The following is a 25,439-nucleotide window of genomic DNA, read 5'->3' as shown; positions in this document are numbered from 1 at the left end:
AGCAACAAATGATCTGAAGACAAAATGGTAAACTAAATTTAAATTAATGTTGCATTTCTCCATTCGTATAATTTACATATCTAATATAATTTTTGCTATACAGGAGACGCTAAATGTTGACAGAAACACAGACGCTTGGAGACGAGGGCTTCATAAAAGTCTGCTTTTCAGAGCGATACACAGATACATTAGAAAACTTGAAATATTGAAATTGAAAGTTGAAAAAGGGATACAATCGATATAATTTTAGCTTGCAAGACAAGCATGTTTGTTTAATTGTACTTTCCGCTGATGTTTACCTCCCCGTTCTACTCATATGTCTAGAAACATTTTATTCGTCCACTTCAGTACCCAAGAGGCATTAAAAGCTGACAATGAAACGGTGGATTAAAATATTAGTACAATTGATAAAATCCTTCATGAATGTTTAATTCATCCCTACGCTTTTGGTAGTTGAACAGAAATTGTTTCGAGAAAATACCCCTGTGACCCCATCTGTTATTTACCTGTTATAAACGTTTTTTATATAAGGTTTTTTTCAGAATAATATTGTAAAATACTCAACTACTTACTCAAAATATAGGTAGGCTTCTGGTTATATTTTAAGTTCTATTTTACGGTTATATTGTAATAGTGGAGATCACCAGTAGCATTCGATGCCATGTTTAAAGTAACACAAATAAATACGGACCTCGAACAATTATTGTCTTGACTATTCCAAAGTTTGGGGTGTTTCTCTTATACATAATACAGTTTTAATGAGTATTTGATATTTTTAATTGAAACAGTTTCCAATAAATGGCCAGCAGACCATATCATTTTGCGGTCAGCAGCAAAACGTAAGTATACTGACATATGCCCAACATTTTCTCTTATGAAGCCCATTGACGGAAAAAATATTCATAACACCGACGATAATAATAAATAGAGGATCTTACATCAGTGGCTATGTGATATGAAATTTATCAAACTGTTAAATTTGTTATATGTCACGAGCCTTTAGGCGAAAGGCATATCAAATTATTTAACGAGTTTGATAAATTCCATATTGCATAGTCACGAGTGTAAGATTCTATTTATCACATAACTTTTATTAACAGAAATATAAGTAAAAGATTTAATTTCGTCTCTATATAAAACAGTAGACGTTCCCGTTTAGCTGAGACAATCATGCGACGTCATATATAGATTGTGACGTCAAAGCTACATGTGCCGTCATAATAGTGTTATTATTCTAAGGATCTTTTCACGAGTAGTTCATATCCTACAAACAACAATACGACTGTGGGATACCAGTGTCATTTGGAATATTGACATTGACGTTACTTCCTTGACGAATAAATACATACATACATGATTGTATGGTTGCATATTGGTGTTATCAATTCCATCAATATCGATTACGTCCATAGATTGAGCAAAACTTAATTTGTTTTCTAAAAACATACTTAAATTTATAACTATTCATTTCACTGTTTATAGAATAAAAGAATCTTCCCCTACCTAGAGTGTGTGACAACAACATCACAACCCGAGGGGTAATTCATGAACGTCCAACGCGAGGCTTGCCGAGGATTGGACATTCAGGAATTCCCCCGAGGGTTGTGATTTTGTTGTCACACCCTTATAGGTAGGGAATGATTCTTTTTCTCCTATATACAAAAGAAAAAGAAGAAATAATCGCTTAAAAACAAGCATTTTCACCGTGACATGAACATGGTTCCATCGTCTGCATGTCAATATTGATGACGTCATCGACAATGCACGCCACGGTCACACCGCATGAAGTCATGACGTCACATGACATCTTCATGTTCAAAAGGTTAGCGCCCGCAATCTGTCATTCCCTATTGGGTTGACAGAGAAATTATTGGGTTGACAGAGAAATCTCCCACGGCTAAAACCGGTGACAAATCAGTGAATAGTGGGAGACTTGGGGTGTCAAATAATGTAGTCTAATGCATTATAGTGTAATTATAGCGGCTATTGCCAGTGGCAATCGATGCCATGTTTTAAGTATAAAAAACACCTCAAACTGTGAAATTGCCAAGGTAATAAATAGTTAGCCCATGTGGACATCGAACAATTATTACCTTGACTGTTCCAAAGTTTCGGATGTTCTTCCTATACATAATACAATTTTAATCAGTTTTTGATATTTTTAATTGAATCAGTTTCCAATAAATGGCCAGCAGACCATTTCATTTTGCGGTCAGCAGCAAAATGTAAGTATAGTCATATATGCACCTCATTTTCTCTTAGAACTTTTGAAAGCCCTTTGACGGAGAAATATTCATAACACCGATTGTAATTATATCTTCTGCCTTTGTCATTTGTCTTTTTGGATCTGCCCCCAAGTATTTAATATCCTACAAACAACAACAATATGTCTCTAGGATTCCAGTGTTAATTAGAATGTTGTCATTGACGTTACTTCCTTGACCCATATATACATGATTATGTAGTTGTATATTTGTATTATTCAATTCCAGCAATGTCCATTACATCCACAGATATAGTAAAAATGAATTTGTTTTCTAAAAATATCATAACATTTAGAACTATTTATTTCACTATTTGATGCCATGTATTATATATGAAAAATAATTCAAACCGTGGACAATACGGACCTTGAACAATTATTACCCTGACTATTCCACAGTTTCGGATGCTTTTCCATTACATAATACAATTTTAATGAGAGTGTGATATTTTTAATTTTTAATGGCCAGCAGAACTTTTCATTTTGCGGCCAGCAGCAAAATGTAAGTACAATGTATAGTGATATATGCACCACATTTTCGCTTAATAGCCGTTTGACGGAGAAATGTTCCTATCAACGACGATAATTATATCTTCTCTTGCCTCTGTCTTTTGTCTATGGATCTTTCCCCGAGTAGTTCATCTCCTACAAAGTACAACAATACGTCTGTAAGATATCAGTGTTATTTGGGATATTATCACTGACGTTACATACATGATCATATAAAGTTGCATATTTGTATTATTACATTCCAGCAATGTCAATTACGTACACATATTTAGTAAAACGGATTTTGTTTTCTAAAAACATAATATGATTTAAAACTATTTATTTCACTATTTATAGAACTGGGGTGTCAAATAATGTAGTTAGTATAAAGCAATATTATAATAGTGGAAATTACCAGTGGCAATCGATGCCATGTTTAAGTATGAAAACACTTCAAACTGTGGAATAGTCAAGATAATAAATAGCTAAAGGCCCATAGGGACCTCGAACAATTATTATCAAGACTATTCAGAATTTGGAGTGTTTTTCTTATACATAATACAATTTTAATTAGTGTTTGGTATTTTGTATTGAATCAGTTTCCAACAAATGTCCAGCAGACTATTTCATTTTCCGGTCAGCAGCAAAATGTAAGTATAGTAAAAATGCACCACATTTTCTCTTAAAAGCCCTTTGACGAAGAAATATTCATGGCAACGACGATAATTATATCTTCTTTTGCCTTTGTCTTTTGTTTATAGATCTTTCCCCGAGTAGTTCATCTCCTACAAACTACAACAATACGTCTGTAATATCCCAGTGTTATTTGGAATATTATCACTGACGTTACTTCCTTGACCAATACATACTAACATGATTATATAGTTGTGTATTGGTATTATTCAATCCCAGCAACGTCGATTATGTCCACAGATTTTGTAAAATTGAATTTGTTTGCTAAAAATATGATTTAAGTTAGAACTATTTATTTCACTTTTTATAGAATTGAGGTGTCAAATAATGTGGTATTGTAGAAATTATCAATAACAATTGAAACCATGTTTTAAGTATGAAAAAACACTTTATACTATGGAATAGTGAAGATAATAAATAACAATAGCCTCATACGGACCTCGAACAATTATTATCCTGACTATTTCAAAGTTTGGAGTGTTCCCCTATACATTGTACAATTTTAATGAGTGTTTGATATTTTTAATTGAATCAGTTTCCAACAATTAGCCAGCAGAACTTTTCATTTTGCGGCCAGCAGCAAAATGTAAGTATACACATATATGAACCACATTCTCTCTTTTAAAGACCTTCTGATGGAGATATATTCATGACAACGACGATAATTATATCTTCTTTTGCCTTTGTCTTTTGTCTATGGATCTTTCTCCGAGTAGTTCATCTCCTACAAACTACAACAATACGTCTGTAAGATTTCAGTGTTATTTGGAATATTATCACTGACGTTACTTCCTTGACCAATACATACATAAATGATTATATTGTTGTATATTTGTATTATTCAATTCCAGGAATGTCGATCACGTCTACAGATTGAGCAATAATAAATGTGTTTTCTAAAAAATATAATTGAAATTGGAACTACTTATTTAACTACTGATAACACTGTGATCTCAAATAATGTAGTCTAAAGCATTATAGTGTAATTATAGTGAAAATGACTTGTGACAATCGATGTCATGTTTTAAGTATGAAAAACACCTCAAAATATGGAATAGAGAAGATAATAAATAACTAAAGACCCATACGGACCTCCAACAATATTATCATGACTATTCCAAAGTTTCGGGTGTTTTTTTTTCTATACATAATACAAGTTTAATCAATGTTTGATATTTTTATTGAATCAGTTTACAACAAATGGCCAGCAGAACTTTTCATTTTGCGGCCAGCAGCAAAATGTAAGTACAATGTATAGTGATATATGCACCACATGTTCGCTTAATAGCCGTTTGTAGGAGAAATATTCCTATCAACGACGATAATTATATCTTCTCTTGCCTTTGTCTTTTGTCTATGGATCTTTCCCCGAGTAGTTCATCTCCTACAAACTACAACAATACGTCTGTACAATTTCAGTGTTATTTGGAATATTATCATTGACGTTACTTCCTTGACCAATACATACACACATGAGTATATAGTTGTGTATTGGTATTATTCACTTCCAGCAATGTCGATTACGTATACATATTTAATAAAACTTAGTTGGTTTTAAACATGTTCTAAAAACATAATTTAATTTAGAACTATTTATTTCACTATTTTTAGAATTAGGGTGTCAAATAAGGCAGTTAGTATAATGCATTATAGTGTAATAGTGGAAATTACCAGTGGTAATGGATGCTATGTTTAAGTATGAAAACACTTCAAACTGTGGAATAGTCACGATGATAAATAGCTAAAGGCCCATACGGACCTCGAAAAAGTATCATCTTGACTATTCCAAAATTTGATGTGTTTTTCCTATACATAATACAATTTTAATCAGTGTTTGGTATTTTGTATTAAATCAGTTTCCAACAAATGTCCAGCAGACTATTTCATTTTCCGGTCAGCAGCAAAATGTAAGTATAGTAAAAATGCACCACATTTTCTCTTAAAAGCCCTTTGACGAAGAAATATTCATGGCAACGACGATAATTATATCTTCTTTTGCCTTTGTCTTTTGTCTATAGATCTTTCCATGAGTAGTTCATCTCCTACAAACTACAACAATACGTCTGTAAGATTTCAATGCAATTTGGAATATTATCACTGACGTTACTTCCTTGACCAATACATACATAAATGATTATATTGTTGTATATTTGTATTATTCAATTCCAGCAATGTCGATCACGTCTACAGATTGAGCAATAATAAATGTGTTTTCTAAAAAATATAATTGAAATTGGAACTACTTATTTAACTACTGATAACACTGTGATCTCAAATAATGTAGTCTAAAGCATTATAGTGTAATTATAGTGAAAATGACTTGTGACAATCGATGTCATGTTTTAAGTATGAAAAACACCTCAAAATATGGAATAGAGAAGATAATAAATAACTAAAGACCCATACGGACCTCCAACAATATTATCATGACTATTCCAAAGTTTCGGGTGTTTTTTTTCTATACATAATACAAGTTTAATCAATGTTTGATATTTTTATTGAATCAGTTTACAACAAATGGCCAGCAGAACTTTTCATTTTGCGGCCAGCAGCAAAATGTAAGTACAATGTATAGTGATATATGCACCATATTTTCGCTTAATAGCCGTTTGAAGGAGAAATATTCCTATCAACGACGATAATTATATCTTCTCTTGCCTTTGTCTTTTGTCTATAGATCTTTCCCCGAGTAGTTAATCCCCTACAAACTACAACAATACGTCTGTAAGATTTCAGTGTTATTTGGGATATTATCACTGACGTTACATACATGATTATATAAAGTTGCATATTTGTATTATTACATTCCAGCAATGTCAATTACGTACACATATTTAGTAAAACGGATTTTGTTTTCTAAAAAACATAATTTGATTTAAAACTATTTATTTCACTATTTATAGAACTGGGGTGTCAAATAATGTAGTTAGTATAAAGCAATATTATAATAGTGTAATAGTGGAAATTACCAGTGGCAATCGATGCCATGTTTAAGTATGAAAACACTTTAAACTGTGGAATAGTCAAGATAATAAATAGCTAAAGCCCATACGGACCTCGAACAATTATTATCCAGACTATTCAGAATTTGGGGTGTTTTTCCTATACATAATACAATTTTAATCAATGTTTGATATTTTGAATTGAATCAGTTTCCAACAAATGTCCAGCAGACTATTTCATTTTCCGGTCAGCAGCAAAATGTAAGTATACACATATATGCGCCACCGTTTCTCTTATAAAGATCTTTTGATAGATATATATTTATGACAACGACGATAATTATATCATCTTTTGCCTTTATCTTTTGTCTATAGATCTTTCCCCGAGTAGTTCATCTCCTACAAACTACAACAATACGCCTGTAAGATTCCAGTGTTATTTGGGATATTATCACTGACGTTACTTCCTTGACCAATACATACTTACATTATTATATAGTTGCGTATTGGTATTATTCAATCCCAGCAACGTCGATTATGTCCACAGATTTTGTAAAATTGAATTTGTTTTCTAAAAATATGATTTAAGTTAGAACTATTTATATCACTTTTTATAGAATTGGGGTGTCAAATAATGTGGTATTGTAAAAATTATCAATAACAATTGAAACCATGTTTTAAGTATGAAAAACACTTCATACTATGGAATAGTGAAGATAAGAAATAGCAATAGCTTCATACGGACATCGAACAATTATTATCCTGACTATTTCAAAGTATGGGGTGTTCCCCTATACATTGTACAATTTTAATGAGTGTTTGATATTTTTAATTGAATCAGTTTCCAACAATTAGCCAGCAGAACTTTTCATTTAGCGGCCAGCAGCAAAATGTAAGTATTTAAGCAATAAACTGTTACCAGATTGGACATACAGTTGATATGAAGCCCATCCGGAAGGAAGATAAATAGAATGGCGCCCGTTAGGGCGCCATGAATATTTATCTTTCGGACGGATGGGCTTCATATCAACTGTATGTCCAATCTGGTAACAGTTTATTACTTATATTTCCATTACGATCATTCGAATTCAAAACTATACACGTATATCCTTTAAATTTCCCGCTTGCGCTAGTGTTGACGTCACCAAGTTCAATAGACGGAACAGCAATAGCATCAGCTTCTGAATATAGTTCAACACAAAACGGTTTGAAATAAGCGAACAAATGAAAATTATGTGATGACGTTTTTTAATACAAGTGATTTTGTCAACACGATACTACTATTAGATTTCATAGACTGCACAACTTTAAAACCACTTTTGAAATTATTTGACCGTTATGCATATGCGTAAGTATACATTGAATACATTGTCAGTGACGCGGCAGAAACGTTAAATATTCATACGCTTGACCAGATTGGAGTTCATAGCCAGATATTGCCCATCTGGTTTAACATAGATAAAACGGGAAACTGAAAGTAGAATGGAAATATACACATATATGCACCACATTTTCTCTTATAAAGATCATCTGATGGAAATATATTCATGACAACGACGATAATTATATATTATTTTGCCTTTGTCTTTTGTCTATAGATCTTTCTCCGAGTAGTTCATCTCCTACAAACTACAACAATACGCCTGTAAGATTTCAGTGTTATTTGGAATATTATCATTGACGTTACTTCCTTGAACAATACATACATACATGATTATATAGTTGTATATTTGTATTATTCAATTCCAGCAATGTCGATCACGTCTACAGATTGAGCAAAAATTAATGTGTTTTCTAAAAAATATAATTGAAATTTGAACTGTTTATTTAACTACTGATAACACTGGGATGTCAAATAATGTAGTCTAAAGCCTTATAGTGTAATTATAATGAAAATTACTTGTGACAATCGATGTCATGTTTTAAGTATGAAAAACACCTCAAAATATGGAATAGTCAAGATAATAAATAGCTAAAGGCCCATACGGACCTCGAACAATATTATCATGACTATTCCAAAGTTTCGGGTGTTTTTTTTCTATACATAATACAAGTTTAATCAATGTTTGATATTTTTATTTAATCAGTTTCCAACAAATGGCCGGCAGAACTTTTCATTTTGCGGCCAGCAGCAAAATGTAAGTACAATGTATAGTGATATATGCACCACATTTTCGCTTAATAGCCGTTTGTAGGAGAAATATTCCTATCAACGACGATAATTATATCTTCTCTTGCCTTTGTCTTTTGTCTATAGATCTTTCTCCTACAAACTACAACAATACGTCTGTAATATCCCAGTGTTATTTGGAATATTATCATTGACGTTACTTCCTTGACCAATACATACTAACATGATTATATAGTTATGTATTGGTATTATTCAATCCCAGCAATGTCGATTACGTATACATATTTAATAAAACTTAATTGGTTTTAAACATGTTCCAAAAACATAATTTAATTTAGAACTATTTATTTCGCTATTTTTAGAATTGGGATGTCAAATAAGGCATTTAGTCCAAAGCATTATAGTGCAATAGTGGAAATTACAAGTGGTAATCGATGCCATGTTTAAGTATGAAAACACTTCAAACTGTGGAATAGTCAAGATAATAAATAGCTAAAGGCTCATACGGACCTCGGAAAATTATCATCTTGACTATTCCAAAATTTGAGGTGTTTTTCCTATACATAATACAATTTTAATCAGTCTTTGATATTTTTTATTGAATCAGTTTCCAACAAATGACCAGCAGACTTTTTCATTTTCCGGTCAGCAGCAAAATGTAAGTATACTTACATGTGCACCACATTTTCTCTTATAAAGCCCTTTCACGGAAAATATTCACGGCAAGGACGATAATTATATCTTCTTTTGCCTTTGTCTTTTGTCTAAAGATCGTTCGCCAAGTAGTCCATATCCTACAAACTAGAACAATACGTCAGTAGGATTCCAATGTTATTAGATCTATTTATTTAACTGTCTATAGAACTGGGATCTCCAATGATGTAGTATAAAGCAAAGCAAAATTTTCCACAATAGTTTAGGTGTAATTATTTACAGTGGCTGGGAGCGGACATGAAATAAATAAAATCATTGCGTGGGAACGAAATACTATTGCGTGGAAACGAAATATTATTGCGTGGGAACGAAATATTATTGCATGGGAACGAAATATTATTGCGTTCGAACGCAATAATATTGCGTTCGAACGCAATAATATTACGTTCGAACGAAATATCATTGCGTGGGAACGAAATATTATTGCGTTCGAACGGAAGAATTCTTGCGTTCGAACGAAATAATTATTGCGTTCAAACGAAATAACTATCAAGCTCTTTATCATACATGGATGATATGACAGTCATCATGCCACCGTAGTAATATGATATGGCCTACAACTTATGAAACGGCACCTTATCTAAAAAAGATGTTTTCCTTATTTTCAACAATTTAAAGTTGTATTTATTATATAATACTTTATATATTCAATGAAATATATATAATTGTATTTATCTACTACGTACAACATAGTATCTTGTACATGTATGAACAACTTAGTATATAAACTTGTACGTACAAGATACTAAGTTGTACGTACATGATACTAATTTGTACGTGCAAATGTACAAGATAATAATTTGTACGTACAAGATACTGTAATAACTTGTACGCACTTGTAAGATATGCAGTTATACGTACAAGATAATGACTTGAACGTACAAGATATTAGCGGTACGTACATGATACAACGATGTACGTACAAACGTACAAGATAATAGTTTGTGCATGCGTACGTACAAACGTACACGATACTGTAACAATAGATACTAATAAAAAAACTTAGTTATACGTACATGATAATAAGTTGTACGGACATGATAAAGAAAATTATATATTAGTCCTAATACGCTGCCGTAAATAAAAGCAGTCTATGTGCTTTTATATTACTGTATATATATGACTGTAATACATCGGGTTATTATGTTTCAATATTTCCATTTGAATGTGTGCAAATTGTGTTGCAACGAACATTATTTTGTATCAATACTTAGTCAACTAATTTTAAAAAGTAAAACAAAGAATTTCCATGACTTTTTCTACAATTTTAATGCAAATCTTTGAAGGCAAATACTGAAATAGAATACAAATCCAAACAATATATGCAATAAACTTTAAATTAATGGTTTTAAAGCAAAATATATTATATAAAATATACTTTATTAAGAAGGTTTACACAAAACCACTTTAAATGACTAATTACAAAGAATATTGATATGAAATTGCAGACTGCCACATTTGAAATAGCCAAAGGTGAACCTTTGATATTTCGTTCGAACGCAATAATTATATCGTTCCCACGAAATAATTATTTCTTTCGAACGCAATAATATTTCTTTCGAACGCAATAATATTTTGTTCCCACGCAATAATATTTCGTTCGAACGCAATAATAGTTCGTTCGAATGCAATAATCTTAATTATTTCATGTCCGCTCCCAGCCACCGTAATTATTGCATAGAGAGTGATATAATTGATCAAGTAACTTTCTATCACAAACCATCTTTCTGATTTCAGACTAATTATCAACATCAACAGAGCATCGAGTTTATTAATCCGCAAGGTCTAGGAAGGCCACCCCCACCAGCAATATGCTATGGCATCGCTCCACTTGTTCAACAATACACCACTTGTTCCTATCAGCCATTAAGACCTCAACAAAACATCGACATTTTCCTTAAACATAATAATGTTTATGGAAGTCCGTCGCCACCACCAGGCTTTGTGGCCCAACAAAACTCCAGATATTCTAATCAACTACAAGAACCTTTAAACCGTGTCAAGCTTATTGACCATCCTCCTAGATATCAAAATGGACCACCACCGCCACCACCCTTTGCTGCACCCCAACCTGTTTCACTTCCTCCTATTACATCCGTACTACCAAAAAATACTGGATGTAACGACGTAAGTGCGGTCGCTTTCATTTTCCGGAACTATTTCTACATTAGGCGCCGCAATATTCAATATTATACATAGACATTGAACAGTGTTTTGATTTCGTTAAAGGTGGTATGAACGCAATGGGATACAGACATATTCTACATGTAGTGCTTGCGTTAAAGGTGGTATGAACGCAATGGGATACAGACATATTCAATGTAGCGCGTTAGCGCTACATGTAGAATATGTCTGTATCCCATTGCGTTCATACAGTACTTAATGCGTCTAACATTCCCTCAAACGCGTTTTAGATTCGTTTGCGTTTCTTTCGTTTTGTTTCGTTTGCGTTTTGTTTCGTCGAGCGTTTTTCGTTTGCGTTTCGCGTTTTCGTTCGTTTGCGTTTTGATTCGATTTCGTTTGCGTTCGTTTGCGTTTTGATTCTTTTTGGCTTTCGTTCGCTTTCGTTTGCGTGCGTTTGCGTTCCAATTCGTTTACCGGATGTTATTCATTGATATTTGATTAGGAATGGTTGACTGCGCATGTGTTGGCTAAACTAAAAGTGGAGTCAAATGACGGTGTAGGCCGATAAATTTACGTGTTCAAAACAATGTAGCAAACATACACAAATATTTTTTTTAAATCCTTTTGTATCTAGAAATTAATAACATTTAACACGTGTAACGTACACACATTGTTTGATAGTAAGGATCATTGTATACCTTTCTGCAAGGACTTGTATAGCACTAGCTATACATGTGTATGTGCTACAGGGGGACAGGTACAATGTACACTTGTAACACCCGCGGGGCTCGATAAAGTGGACTGAAGGATTACAGACAGGTGTGAACTCACACCACAGGACGCCGTACTGCTGGTCATAACTCATGTCATCACTGGTGCATGCATTATAAAAAAATATCCGACTCATCACTGTTATAATAGCATTGAATCACGTTATTTTCTAGTGATACACACTATTCTAATAATAAAATAACACAATTAATAATATCTCAACCATCGCTTAATACAGTATTTAAAACAAATACTTTTTTTTTTTACATATTTTATGTAAAATTAAACGTACCGAAGTCAATAGATATCAAATCATAATTGACACATATATATACAGTGTATACATAATCGTCCAACACGAACTGGCAGTTGATACATTCAACTGCATCTCTGTATTTACACGTATTCGTCATTGATATAATTGATCATGTATTTTATTGATATGCTGATGTAACAAAACACATGAGGACTAAATAAAATCACCATAGACCTGGTTTTCTGTATTGACTAGAATAACGCAACATTGTTGTTTTCGTTGTATGCTTCGGTACATGTACAGGGTCACGTATTATATATCGTAGCCTACACAAACATGTGAGGGGCCGTGCGCGTCTAAGGTTATCAGTGAGCCATTGTTCATGGGTGACTGCACTTGACCAGGTGTGATACAAGTTGACACAAAATCAAAATATGCCGCTGTCAAATAACAAATGGTATAAATGACAGCAGGTAAATCGAGAGGGGGAGTGGGGATGGGGAGGGGTAGGGTGTTGTGTTGTCCGTGAATTATAAAGCAAATATATATAAGAGCTCCCAATGGGTCGGGTAAATGCTACAGGTGATGAGTGTCCACATTGATATAACAGGTCCGGGGACCTCCTCTGGAGTCATATGTATACATGTAATACATAACTACCTAACCGCTAGACCTAGTGTTTATACTTGCAGTAGTCAAACGTACATGTACACAATACCTACACTAAAATAAGAAATTCTTCTGAAGTGTTTTCTTTTCTGAAACTGATAATTTCTATAAAACAATATGTGTGACGAATTCAGAGCAGACTTATAGATATGTATTAGCATTGATTGAAGACTATTTGTACACATGCATGTTTTATAATTATTTTTAAATAAATCTCGCTTTATAAGTTAAAAAATGTATTGATGCTTGGATATATATGCGTAATCACATACTTATTGGTAATATATTTATAACAATTGCATATTTTCTAAGACACGATATATTTTTCATAATGATAAATCGTACTAAATCAAAATTGCGAACGTAAAATAGACATCGCTTTCAGAATCCGGATCACTAAGCTACCGTAGTCCCGATCGACATTTATGATTGCATTCTGGTCTTCCGGTCACGCTTTCACTTCGTTTACGTTTTTCGTTTTTCGTTTGCGTTTTTCGTTTTGCGTTTAGCGCTTGACGAAACGCGTTTTTCGTTTTACGCTATTCGTTTTTCGTTTGCGTTTTTCGTTTTTCGTTTGCGTTTTCGTTCGTTTTCGTTTAACATTTCGTTTGCGTTTTGCGTTTCGCGCTCGTTTCGAGGGAATGTTAGACGCATTAAGTACTGTACCACCTTTATGTAGCGCGTTAGCGCTACATGTAGAATATGTCTGTATCCCATTGCGTTCATACCACCTTTAACGCAATCAAAACAATCTATATATTTACACAAATAAGTCTATATTTACATGTTCGTAATCAAATTTCAAACGATGTTGTTTGCTAAGCTGGGTGACTACGGTAGTCAGGATGGCCGTATATATAGTTCCGATTGTTGAATGTTATAGCTGCAGTTTAATTTGAAATATAACAATGACACCTTTCATATATTTTTAGAATATTTTTTATTCAATTTGATCATATATCAATAATTTCCATTTCGAATAAAAATTGAGATAAACGAGGCGGAACGACTACCGGTATGTATCGTTGTCAGGGTAGTGATGCGGTCCGAAGTGGAGCGAGCCGCCATATTTGATTTCAATCCGAGGAAAGTGATTGTGTTATAGCCTATTTATTGTATGACCGTGGAGCCACTGAATTGTCATGTATGTACGAACGCGATATAGACTAACTTCTTCATAGTCATGACTTATTTTATAGTACGGAGGATAGACAAGTGTTTGCTTGTGTGTAGGCCTATTTTGAATGTAAAGACCGGGATAAGCTGATGATACTTTTTCAGATAGGCTACCTGTAAGAATTTGTTTCAGGAAACCTGTACATGACCTGTTAACCTATTGTTCCCTTAGACGATCCCAGAATTGTTCTCCAACAATCAGATGTTCTGTATATTTAGGTGAGATGAGTGACCGTACACACATACTGACGTAAATATGGAATTCCCCGAACATTCCCGAGGAAAGCCCCTCGGTTGTAGCCCAGACCAGCGATTCATTTTTTTATTTATTACCGTGACAACGCTTGAACACATAATCTGTTTTGATTTCAAATACATATTTAATTAGATGTAATAACAACTTTGAAATCCGCCAACGAGGGAACTTTGTTTACACTTCATACAGTACTGTGAACTGAGTACTGACGAGCATGATATTGTCTGTGCCGCCTAAGGATCAGTTTTGAGACCAATAGAGAACGAAATAGTTTTTTTTAGTTTATTATCGATTCAAAGCAAATCTGTCATGAAAAGGTTAAATGTAAATTAAGTAATTAAATTTTATTAAGAGTATCATATGACGCAAAATTTTACCAAAGCGTAAAGTAGTCCGATCCTGCTCTGGGTTTGTATTCATACGTCATTGCGATTACACTAATTTGAACGCCAAACCTCTCCCGTTGACTATATAGGGGCATATGCAAATATATATATATAATATAATTGATGTGATGCACCCATTACACAAGCTATTGAACTCTTTAACTACATCAACAGTAACCTTAACACAAAACGCAACATTACCGTGACTTGACTATAAATAAGGTATGATATGTCCTAGAAATGACTATAGATATACTTTTGTCCTAGAAATGAAACATCTATAGATATTTATTTATGAATTATTATCTTCAGTACCTACGACATACATAAATGATATCATATTGATAGATAAAAATCACTTAGAAAAGTCCTATCTACAATTTTTTTAATGACATCTATTGAATAATGAATATCTATATATATATATATAGATAATTACTTTTTCTTTGTGTTCATACTTAATATGGCTTTCTGATTGACCAATTATTGTTTTACATAACACTATGAAAAAAAACCGACGTAGTCGTTATGTCACAATCGAAATAATGACGATGCGTATTAATTTGGAAAAAAAGATCCCTTGGAAACACAATGGATTGTACATTGAAACGTATTTCATTTTAACAATTAGTCTAATTTTCTTAAAATCCGCTCGAAGATTCGCTAAGTTTGCAAACAATTTACTTTTATACACCGAATAATAGTGACATAAATGCTTAAATTCACAAATCACTATCAAAAGAAATGAAATCGAATGTTCCACTTATTTTTATTTTCTGATTTTTTAAACAGACACATCGACAACAACAGGACGATGTATCGAATGTGGTAAAGTTGCCATCTATTTGGACTTCAAACGATGATTATTATAGTGATAATGTAAGATTTTTACGTTTTTGTACCTAATCTTGAAGTTTTCTTAATAAGCTTAAAAAATAAACACCCGGTAAAATGTTGGGGCGAGAGTGGAATAAAGACATATATTGATGATGACTTTCAGTTTATTTATATTTTACATACTATCTGTTTGTTTCCACTATACTTTGAATCTTTGATTTAAATAATTTACCATATATGGTATCACCAGACAAAGACACAGAGGAAGACATATTATGGATTTTACAAGATTGAACATTATTTACTTTCAGGACTATCATGAACAAAATCATTCCGACGACGGATTTTCATCGAACGATGATCATGACGAAGATTATTATGTAAGAAAGATTACCTTAAATAAATATCATAAGGAAACAAGTATATAGAGATTGAACAGTGTTTTGACTGCGTTAATGGTGGTATGAACGTGGAAGTGGAGTGAAGTGGAAGTGGAATATACCGACATATTCAATGTAGCGCGTCAGCACTATGTTTTTGAATATGTCTATATCAAATTAAATACACTTTGCATTTACATAAATGGACTACTTTTGCATGTTCGTCTTCAAATATCTAAAACGGTGTTGGTTGCTAAGTTGGGTAACTACGGTAGTCAGAAAGACCGAAGATATAGTTCCGACTGCTGAACGTTATAGCTGCCGTTTGATTAGAAATGTTACAATGACACCTTTTAAATATTCTATTTTTTTTTTTTCGATTTCAAAATTTGACCATAATATAAATAATAGTCTCAAACGTTCTACTCCAGGGACATTCATCAAGGCTGCAAACACCACGAAGACATCTGATAAGATCAGTTGGGGAGATCAATGATGAAGAGGATTACGTAAGAAAGCTTGATTAAAGATGCTCCACCACAGACAGAAATAAACATTTTTTCATTTGAACAATATTTTAAGTTTAATCGTGTGTGCATACATTGATTAATGTAATTGGCAATTTTGGAAATTCCACAAAATGCTGCATATTTTACACCACATATCATATCGCAGGATCAACAATGCGATCAGCTGGTGAAGTTTTAAGTAGAGAGCCCTTTGCGATATCTGAATACAAGGAGCGATCTGATTGCTTATTGGAAAGGAAGTGGGGCGAACCCAAATTTAGACTTCGTCTGGTGTTAAAGATAATTTTAATTTGACGTTTTAGATTAGTTAAGTGATTTATTTGTCCAATACCAATTGATCATGTAATTAAGACGTGTACATCGTTAGTGATTTTAATTTCAAATGTGTCGCTCGAAAGTCTTATTTAATTTATCAATAGTTATTTATTAGGGTACTAAACATCACAGGTTACCCGCGTTATCACGGCAAATAAGGTTATCTATAAAATGAGTATTTATGTAATTTCAGAACCGACCTGAATCTCGAGATATCATACCGTGGCTGCGTATTGCTAGGAATCCAATATCAAACGTGAGTACTTTGGATACATTTATAATTAGATATTTTTTTAAATTCAGTTGTCTAATACCATGTACAGATAAGCCATAAACCGCTATATATTATATTTTAAAGTATATACAACACTAAGTCTAAACGTTATGTTTATATGGATACAATTTATTACTTTGTATCTTTGTTTTAAATGATTTACCATATATGGTATCACCAGACGAAGACACAGAGGAAGGGATATTATGGGTCTTACAAGATTGAATATTATTTACTTTCAGGACTATCATGAACAAAATCATTCTGACTACGAACTCACATCGGACTACGATCATGACAAACAATATTATGTAAGAAAAATTCCCTTAAATCAATATCAATATCATAAAGAACAAGTATATAGAGATTGAACAGTGTTTTGATTGCGTTAATGGTGGTATGAACTCATGTGGAATATACCAACATATTCAATGTAGCGCGTCAGCACTATATTTTAGAATATGTCTGTATCCAATTATATACCTTTGTATTTACATAAATGGTTTACTAATTCGGTGTTGGTTGCTAAGTTGGGTAACTACGATAGTCAGGATGACCTAATATATAGTTCTATCTGCTGAACTAATCATAACGCGCTAACACGCGTTACTCAATTTGTCTGCAATCATGAGATAATTACAGGACGATAAATCCCCCAAGAAGGCAATTTAATGCTTAAATGGATACAATTTGAAAACTTCAAATTAATAAGACGCAAATAATATCATCATTAGAGAAATTATCCGAAATTCAAAACATTGTGTCACTTGGAATATGTGTAAACTACATATTATCATGCAGTGATCTGATACTATAATATTTTTTGCAAATAATTATTACATTAAATCACATTAAATTCTACAGGTAAATAAGCTTATTTATTATATATATATTAAAATAAATACAATTTCAGTTTCGACAAGACACTCCACAGCCGTATACCCCTCCGCAGAGAGGACGAAAAACAAACGTGAGTGTTTTGAAGATCAAATGAGTACTTTATTTTTCATATGTGCTCAATGTTATCAATGCAAATACGATTATCTATAAAATGAGTATCTTTTGAAACTCCAGAATCGACCAGAAACTTTCAGATGAAAGTAAAAATTGCTATATAGGGGAGATGGGGTATACTGAATAGCATGGTATCACTGACAAACAAGATTAGTTACCATGACAACAAAGGAGGCTGCTGATTGAAATTTAGATATTGTCAGATGTATGTAAAATTTGGCACATAGGGTTTTGTATTAGGGTGAATAAAATAGCAACACTTCCAAAAAGATAAGTCTCCATGGTAACATAATGGGTGACTGATTGGTTGAAATTTAAATAATGTCGGATAATGTCGGATCTAAATGGAAATTAATGCATATGGGTTAGGAGGTATGCCAAATATAATAGTATCAGTTTTAAAATATGTTGCCATGGTAACGATATTAAGGCCCAGAATAGTCAAAATAATGATTGTAGCGTTTGTGGTGTTGTAACTCTCTTTTGCTCTTTTAATAATTTTAATCAATTTTAAAAATGTGATCTACAAAAGATAATATTATCTTGTTTTTATATTTCAGAACCGAGCAGAATCTCGACAGACCATACCGGGGCTGCGTGTTGACAGGGATCCGATATCAAACGTGAGTATTGTGGAAACATTTAAATATATGAGTTTGAAAATATGTGTTTAACCCAAGAGCATTTCTAGTTGTTAAGAATGTTTTTGTTATGTTAGGGACAAATGGAGTACATATGCTAGTTTACAAAATTATATCACTAACTGTTGTTTTATTAGGGAAACAAATTCTGGTATTTTGAAGTTAAAGCTACCTAGGACAAATGTTAATATTTTAGTAAAAAAATTTCACTGCCTACATTTGAGCTTTTGAAAATCTATTTTCCGAATTTCAATGTTTTAATATCTGCTAAATGGACATGTATATGCGCATGCGATATGGATAGGACGTTGTACTATTCAATGAACTATCGGGGTGTTCACGCCGTACTCATACCGTTAAAATGAAATAGAGGATATTCCTTGTGTCTTGATGGATAGCAGTTATCTTTCATCGAATGTGATGGAAACTGTCATATTATTGTAATGAGTGCAAATATTCAATTCATTACGTTTTAAATCTTGGTCTAAAAGCTAAAGGCCAACTGATACCAGTACACAGATGCATTATTATCAGCTGCGATTTGTGCTCCAATGATTGAAAATGAAAAAAAAATAACTGAAACGATGCACGGAATATTATCATTTTGGTTTGATATTTCAAAACACAGGTATTCCAGTCAAAACCATATCTTAATTGTGAATGCTGTATTGTGTTCTGATTGGTCAAAACTGATGTTTTCACTCGGGTGAAAAATACTACATATGTCTTTACCATAAAACCTTACGTTCTTTCTGAAAATGTAATAATACAAAATATCGCATTGCAATTTAAAGTAGCATACTAACAAACTGTTAAAATGTAAGGAACGATTGCTATCTGTGCTTAATAATTACTCCGTTCAAACTGCCAGTGAACGTATATTTTATAATTTGTTTAATTTCAGAATCAATTAGAAACTCAACAACCAATGCTGTCTAAGCGAAGAGTCAAAAATCCAGTATCAAATGTGTGTATTTTCTTACGGACTTTGTCAACATTTAATTTAATTAGTTTTCTATAAATTCGCAAATGAAATAATATGAGTTGCTGGGCAGTTAACTCTTTAATAGTATGATGTTATAATGTCTAACGGCACTGTATGAGAACCGGAAAATGCGGTCTCTGAAGCGAATGAAAAATGTTGACGAATGTGGAACGGTTTGCGGTATATTATCATTGTAAGGTTACGGAGATGGTTAGAGTTCAATATATGATAAAATATATTGTATCCCAGTTTATCAATACACATATACACTTCGAATCAGTGTACCCACGCCCAATCAATGTGTATGTTAAAAATGCGGTTTCAGATGCATTCAGATGCTAAACAGACGCATAGTCCTCAGCAGAAAGTCCAGAGTCTGATTATAAACGTGAGTACTTTTTGATACCGATCTTAGTCATGCAAATCCGTTCTCTTGATAGAGTAAATAGAATATATCGTCTACATGTTAGAATCAGAGAGAAAACAAAACATATAATTCTCTGATCTCTGATATTCGATACCTATCTTAGCCATGCAAATCCGTTCTCTTGATAGATAGAAGAAAAGTTTATGTTTACCGTATAAATGTTCCAGCCATAATTTTTCAGAAAGCAAAAAATACTATTATCTGATATCTGATATTGTGTGATCTCAACAAATTCTGATTAAATTCAACTATCTAATATTTAAACTATGATATAATACGTATGTACAATAAACAAACGCTTAGGCAATTGAATACAAAGTAATGTACATTTCAGCCGGTAAGAGATTTACCTCCATTGACCTCGAAGGTAAGCTTGTCATGACAATATGAAAATAATCTCAAGATATTAATTTCATAATCTAGTTTAGGAATAAACAACCTAAAACGAAATATGAATTATGAAGATGTAACTGAATTTCTGGCAGTATTTAATGTAGGATAAAATGTGATTTTAGTTTTCAATACCTGAAATAAACACAAAATAATCAATCGCAACAGATGGAAACTGAAAATTACAAATTAATTTAGCTACACTTTATTCAATTTATTATAAGATATTTTCAGAGGACAGTGTTAATATGTAATGTGATCAAAATTAAGCATACACGTGTATTACAGAGCTTAGTAAGTTAAATCTACACAGCGTTTTACTCTACTTATCCGTTTATTGCAATGTCATATTTGTTTTTTCTAGGTCCATGATAGCATTTTCCGTAAAAAGTTGTTGCGGATTAATCATATCGGAATCTGGCGTTTTGGAGAAAACGATTTTTTCACCTCGGTATCAAAGGTATGGAAATTGCCATGCTTCCTATTTGATAAACAAAATGGAAACAAACAAAAAACAGCGAAAACAAACATGGAAGATGAATATATTTTAGCATTAATGTAAAAAGTGTACGATCGTCTCGTAGTATGTTTCTAATTATACCTGTGATTATTTTAGCCCAAAGCCGAATGCTCTATCTGATTTCATCATTCCGCTCGTCCCCGGTGTAGTTGTAACTTTTTTTCAAAACAAAAGAAAAAAATCAATAACTCAAGTACAGAGAAGGGCTCTCACACTACTATCAGTGTTTTATTAATTTAAATTTAAGCTCAAACTTACACCATTCTTACATTAGTACTGTTTATGTTACTAATTTGACGTCCTAAAAGAGAGTCAAACTTCTTGGATATTTCATGAATGTACACTAATAGAGTCCTTATTTGTGTTCTATGATGCCAGACATATTTATCAAGGTTTCTTGATATTCTTTTTTTCAATATATGTCATTGGTTACTTAAGTTTGTGTTAATTGTACATTGAAATGATGGAATGACAATAGGTGTACCTAACAGATCAATATTGAATTCCACGACAGACCTGGAATGTCGCCCAATGCATCAAACATGTTAAAGATTCCCTCCGTCTTCGATGTGATGTTGATCTTTGGGTGAAGAATCAGTGTACCTTTCTAGAGAAGGGGAAGTCAATCTCTAATTACGGCGGATTGACCAAACTCTTTGTTGTTCAACGGCCAAAGAAAAGGGACCCGGGCGCTCGCTACAAGTCACAAGAACCCGACGTTACAGACCCATTTTGGGAAGGTGACTGTGTTTCGATGTCTTGTGGGCACGCTGTCGGTAAGTTGTCATGGAAGTATACCGTATTATCCGCAATTAGCTCCTAATGCGCTTAAAATGTAACAAAAGGGAGCTTATTAGTGAACCAAAATGGACGTTGTAAACGTAAAAATTATAATAAACATGCATATGTCTTTTTAACCTTTGGGACACATTATTATATCGAGATATAAATGTAAAGGACTCGCATGTTCATATAATATGGGATACAATGCTTATGTTAGATACATCACATGTTGTAAAACATCGTTAAATCTATGGGATCGGGGCGTTTATACAACTTAATACTTTCTCCAGAAAAAGTAACGACGTTTATATGGAGAAGGGCGCTATTTTCGGTGAATACGGTATACAAAAAAGTTATATTCAACCAAAACATATTCATTTTGTTATTATTTCGAAACGATAAGAATTAATCACAAATCATACGTTGAATGACCTAATATTTGTTTCTGAAATAATGTTATTCTCCGTGTCTTTGATCTATGCCGGTTGCATATTTCCGACAAATACAACTTAAAAAATATGGAAACTGCAAAATGAAAAAAAAAAATTAGATTGATCTTTTTATTCCGAACACCTTGCATGTACTTCCTGTCATATCCTATACAGCATTTCTTTCTGACTTCTGATTACTTTGTAATTCACAGTGTTAATATATCATATGGAATATGTATCTGTTGTAATACGTAATCAGTCCCTTTTAAACAGTTCCTGAAAACCTCTTTAACTATTATTGGAATGCCATCAAAAGTGGAAACATCGAAGTCAAGTGTCCATATGTACCGGACGGAAACAGCAAATGCTGTGAGGGCATATGGGAGTTCAAGGAAGTAAGTGTTCTGGCCTGTCTGAGCGCTGATGAAAGACTCCTGTTTCTAAGCGTGTTGTTTACAAACTGGCTAGAAAAAAACAAAAGTGCCTATCTCTGTCCTCAATGTGATGAAGCTATCATTGCCACCTGCCAAAATTATTTTATGTGTTATTTTTGTGGGCAGAGGGGTGACAACAACACATTCTGTAGGAGATGCTTGCAGCTAGTGAACCCACCATGGATGATGTGTAAAAACTCAGAATGTCAAAAAAGCCTGAATCAAACCAAATCTCTACTGACTACATGTCAGGAAAGAATAATTGTAAATGTTCGTGGTTGTCCTGTAGTTCGCGCATGCCCAAAGTGTCAATGTATCATAGAATTCGACGACAGCGATCTATGTAAGCACATGACATGTCCTAATAGAACCTGTAGGACCAGATTTTGTTTTATTTGCCTAAGCATCCAAAATAACACAGGACATTGGCCGTGTGGTAGTGCTTTCGCACCGTGTACACCTGCTCCTCGACAGAAAGTCAACATACATTTACCACACTGATATCAACGTAGAGTAGACATTGTGTCCTAATAGTTACTTTTATAGATGAAACTGTATTATGTGGCGATCCAGGTGAACGCTAAAGACGTGTGACATTTCTTTTCTTTTTTTTTTTGTATTTTTGGGTTTTTTTTAAAGAGATTTTACATGGGTTCAAAAAGCATTTACATATGATATTCAATATTCATTATTTAAATCATAATATTCATTTATAAACTTTGAACTTCTCTAATACTGTAAACCAAGTTATTTACAAGGGCTGCTAGATATAATGCACTCTCAAGGTGTTCAATGAAAAAACAAAGTTTACTCTCTCTGTAGATATGTATATATGCATTATATATATTAATTAGTTATTATGTGTTTTCACATATATATAATACTCGACTGGATTATATCAAATCTGAAAGGGAAAAAATAGTTGCCGTGTAGACAAAGTGGTACAGTACCAGGTTGCTTATGTATATGATAGGCAAGCAAAGATGACTCCAAACGGTTGGCGCAAAAATATCACGCGATGAACTCAAACACTGTACCGGGTATCAGTAAAATGTTTCTAACTCATTACGTACTTTGTATCATTTCCGGATTCTGTCCCCGATGTAGTTATTAGTCTATCCCCGGAAGTTTTCAAGAAAATGTCGGACACCACGTACAGATTTTTTTTTATTTTATCTAACCATGCGTAGGTATGTGCCATTCTTTGGATCATAAACCTACAAGTTTTCTGAAGTTTATAATTTTAATGCAATTCAAAGCGGAATTGCCACAAATCACCATTTTATGAAGATAACTTTCATTTAATTTGTATTATTCATCTGAGGAGCAAAAAACTTAACTGGTGGAAATAAGTATATATGTAGCATTCGGAAAGTTTGTGTGGGACTTAAAACACTTTCATATATTGTTGCTATTACCTTTATTATTTATCTACACTATAATGTACGTAAATACATGTGTATGGTCTTACGTTATGGAAGACATATCAATTTGTATAAAGCAAAAACGTGTTTTCATGATTTCTCTTACGTTATAAATTACATTTTTAATATTCATGAAATGCATACATATTTTTCAGACTGATCAAGATGCCAATATATCCACTATTTCATATTCTTTTTTGTGCATTTATTCAATTTGTAAATTGCATTAAACTTGTATATATAATATGTATGAGATTCAACAAAGTATGTAAATATTTCCCATTTATAACAGTTTGGTCGTCATATAAATATTCCTGGTTTCTCAATATATTTGGATATCATACAACCAGAAATTGAAAGATAAAAACGTGATATACATGTAGTATTTTAATAGAGCCCTTCAATTTATTATAATAGTTGACAAGCAAACTATGTGGTGTCATAAAGGCAAATTAATCTATCATATGTAAAAGGATTGGTTTTAAATACATAACTGTATACTTTTAGATTGACAATACTATATGCGCTGTTTCACAATTAACTTTTCCACTTGAGTTATAACCATTTCTTTGCAATAACATACCAGTATGATTAGTAATAGTTTCTGTGTGTTAATTATCTTGATCGTATCTGCATTGTTATCTAAAGCGACCTTTTCTTTAGCACGCGAGTCATATGTGAACGGTGCGTTGATATTTTAATTATATATGGATGATTGTGTTTTGTGTATGAGAGGAATATATTATCAGGCTATTCGATTCAGTTAGGCTATAGTATAAATTAGTGGTAAATATAATCACTCAATAATGTTCCATTTAATCTTCGTAAGATATCCTTTAAAAGGCCAACACTGGTATATATAAATTTAAGATAAGACGAATTACATTCTATATATAGTCATGTGGTTTTCCAGATTAGGGGTTTTCCATATCAGGGGGTTTCCGAAACGTATCCTAACCGAGATATCCCAAAGACATCACGCTGTTGATAATAATTCGAGTTGATTAATATGAAGCAAAAATATGGAAGACTTGCGACTTAATATTATATTATCATAAAAATATTGAATATCTAATGGAAATCATGTTTAGCTTTGTTTTGTCTGTATTTATCTTTTTAAAAAGTGTATTTCATATCAATGTACAAACTCTCCAAGGCGTCTGTGTTCTAATAAAGGTTTCTGA

At 32.8% G+C, this 25,439-nt stretch overlaps 1 protein-coding gene across 10 annotated transcripts; it reads left to right on the top strand.

The window, feature by feature from the left end:
* Positions 1-25,439, top strand: LOC138305484 (uncharacterized). 10 transcript variants are annotated; one of them, XM_069245724.1, is made up of 27 exons: positions 1-27; positions 789-839; positions 2,175-2,225; positions 2,736-2,765; positions 3,352-3,402; positions 3,981-4,031; positions 4,636-4,686; positions 5,302-5,352; positions 5,953-6,003; positions 6,598-6,648; positions 7,229-7,279; positions 8,475-8,525; positions 9,126-9,176; positions 10,970-11,359; positions 15,663-15,749; positions 16,019-16,087; positions 16,519-16,596; positions 17,126-17,188; positions 17,449-17,517; positions 18,120-18,176; positions 18,781-18,843; positions 19,766-19,828; positions 20,172-20,234; positions 20,608-20,640; positions 21,028-21,123; positions 21,698-21,959; positions 22,671-25,439. In XM_069245724.1, exons 1-27 carry the CDS (start codon positions 25-27, stop codon positions 23,330-23,332), a joined length of 2,649 nt encoding a protein of 882 aa, XP_069101825.1. In that variant the 5' UTR covers positions 1-24; the 3' UTR covers positions 23,333-25,439. The 10 variants fall into 10 exon arrangements, with proteins under 10 accessions (XP_069101825.1, XP_069101824.1, XP_069101827.1 ...); XM_069245723.1 differs by having other exon boundaries at positions 2,733-2,765; XM_069245726.1 differs by lacking the exon at positions 2,736-2,765.

Source organism: Argopecten irradians, chromosome 13 (genome assembly GCF_041381155.1).
Source record: "Argopecten irradians isolate NY chromosome 13, Ai_NY, whole genome shotgun sequence".
Classification (NCBI taxonomy): domain Eukaryota; kingdom Metazoa; phylum Mollusca; class Bivalvia; order Pectinida; family Pectinidae; genus Argopecten; species Argopecten irradians.
The sequence above is the reverse complement of the archived record's forward strand: the minus strand, read 5'-3'. Positions and strand labels throughout refer to the sequence as shown.

Coding starts and splice junctions, on each gene's coding strand:
- LOC138305484 (XM_069245723.1), top strand. Junction 3,403..3,980: donor TTTCCGGTCAGCAGCAAAAT/GTAAGTATAGTA, acceptor TAATTGAATCAG/TTTCCAACAATTAGCCAGCA. Junction 7,280..8,474: donor TTAGCGGCCAGCAGCAAAAT/GTAAGTATTTAA, acceptor TTATTTAATCAG/TTTCCAACAAATGGCCGGCA.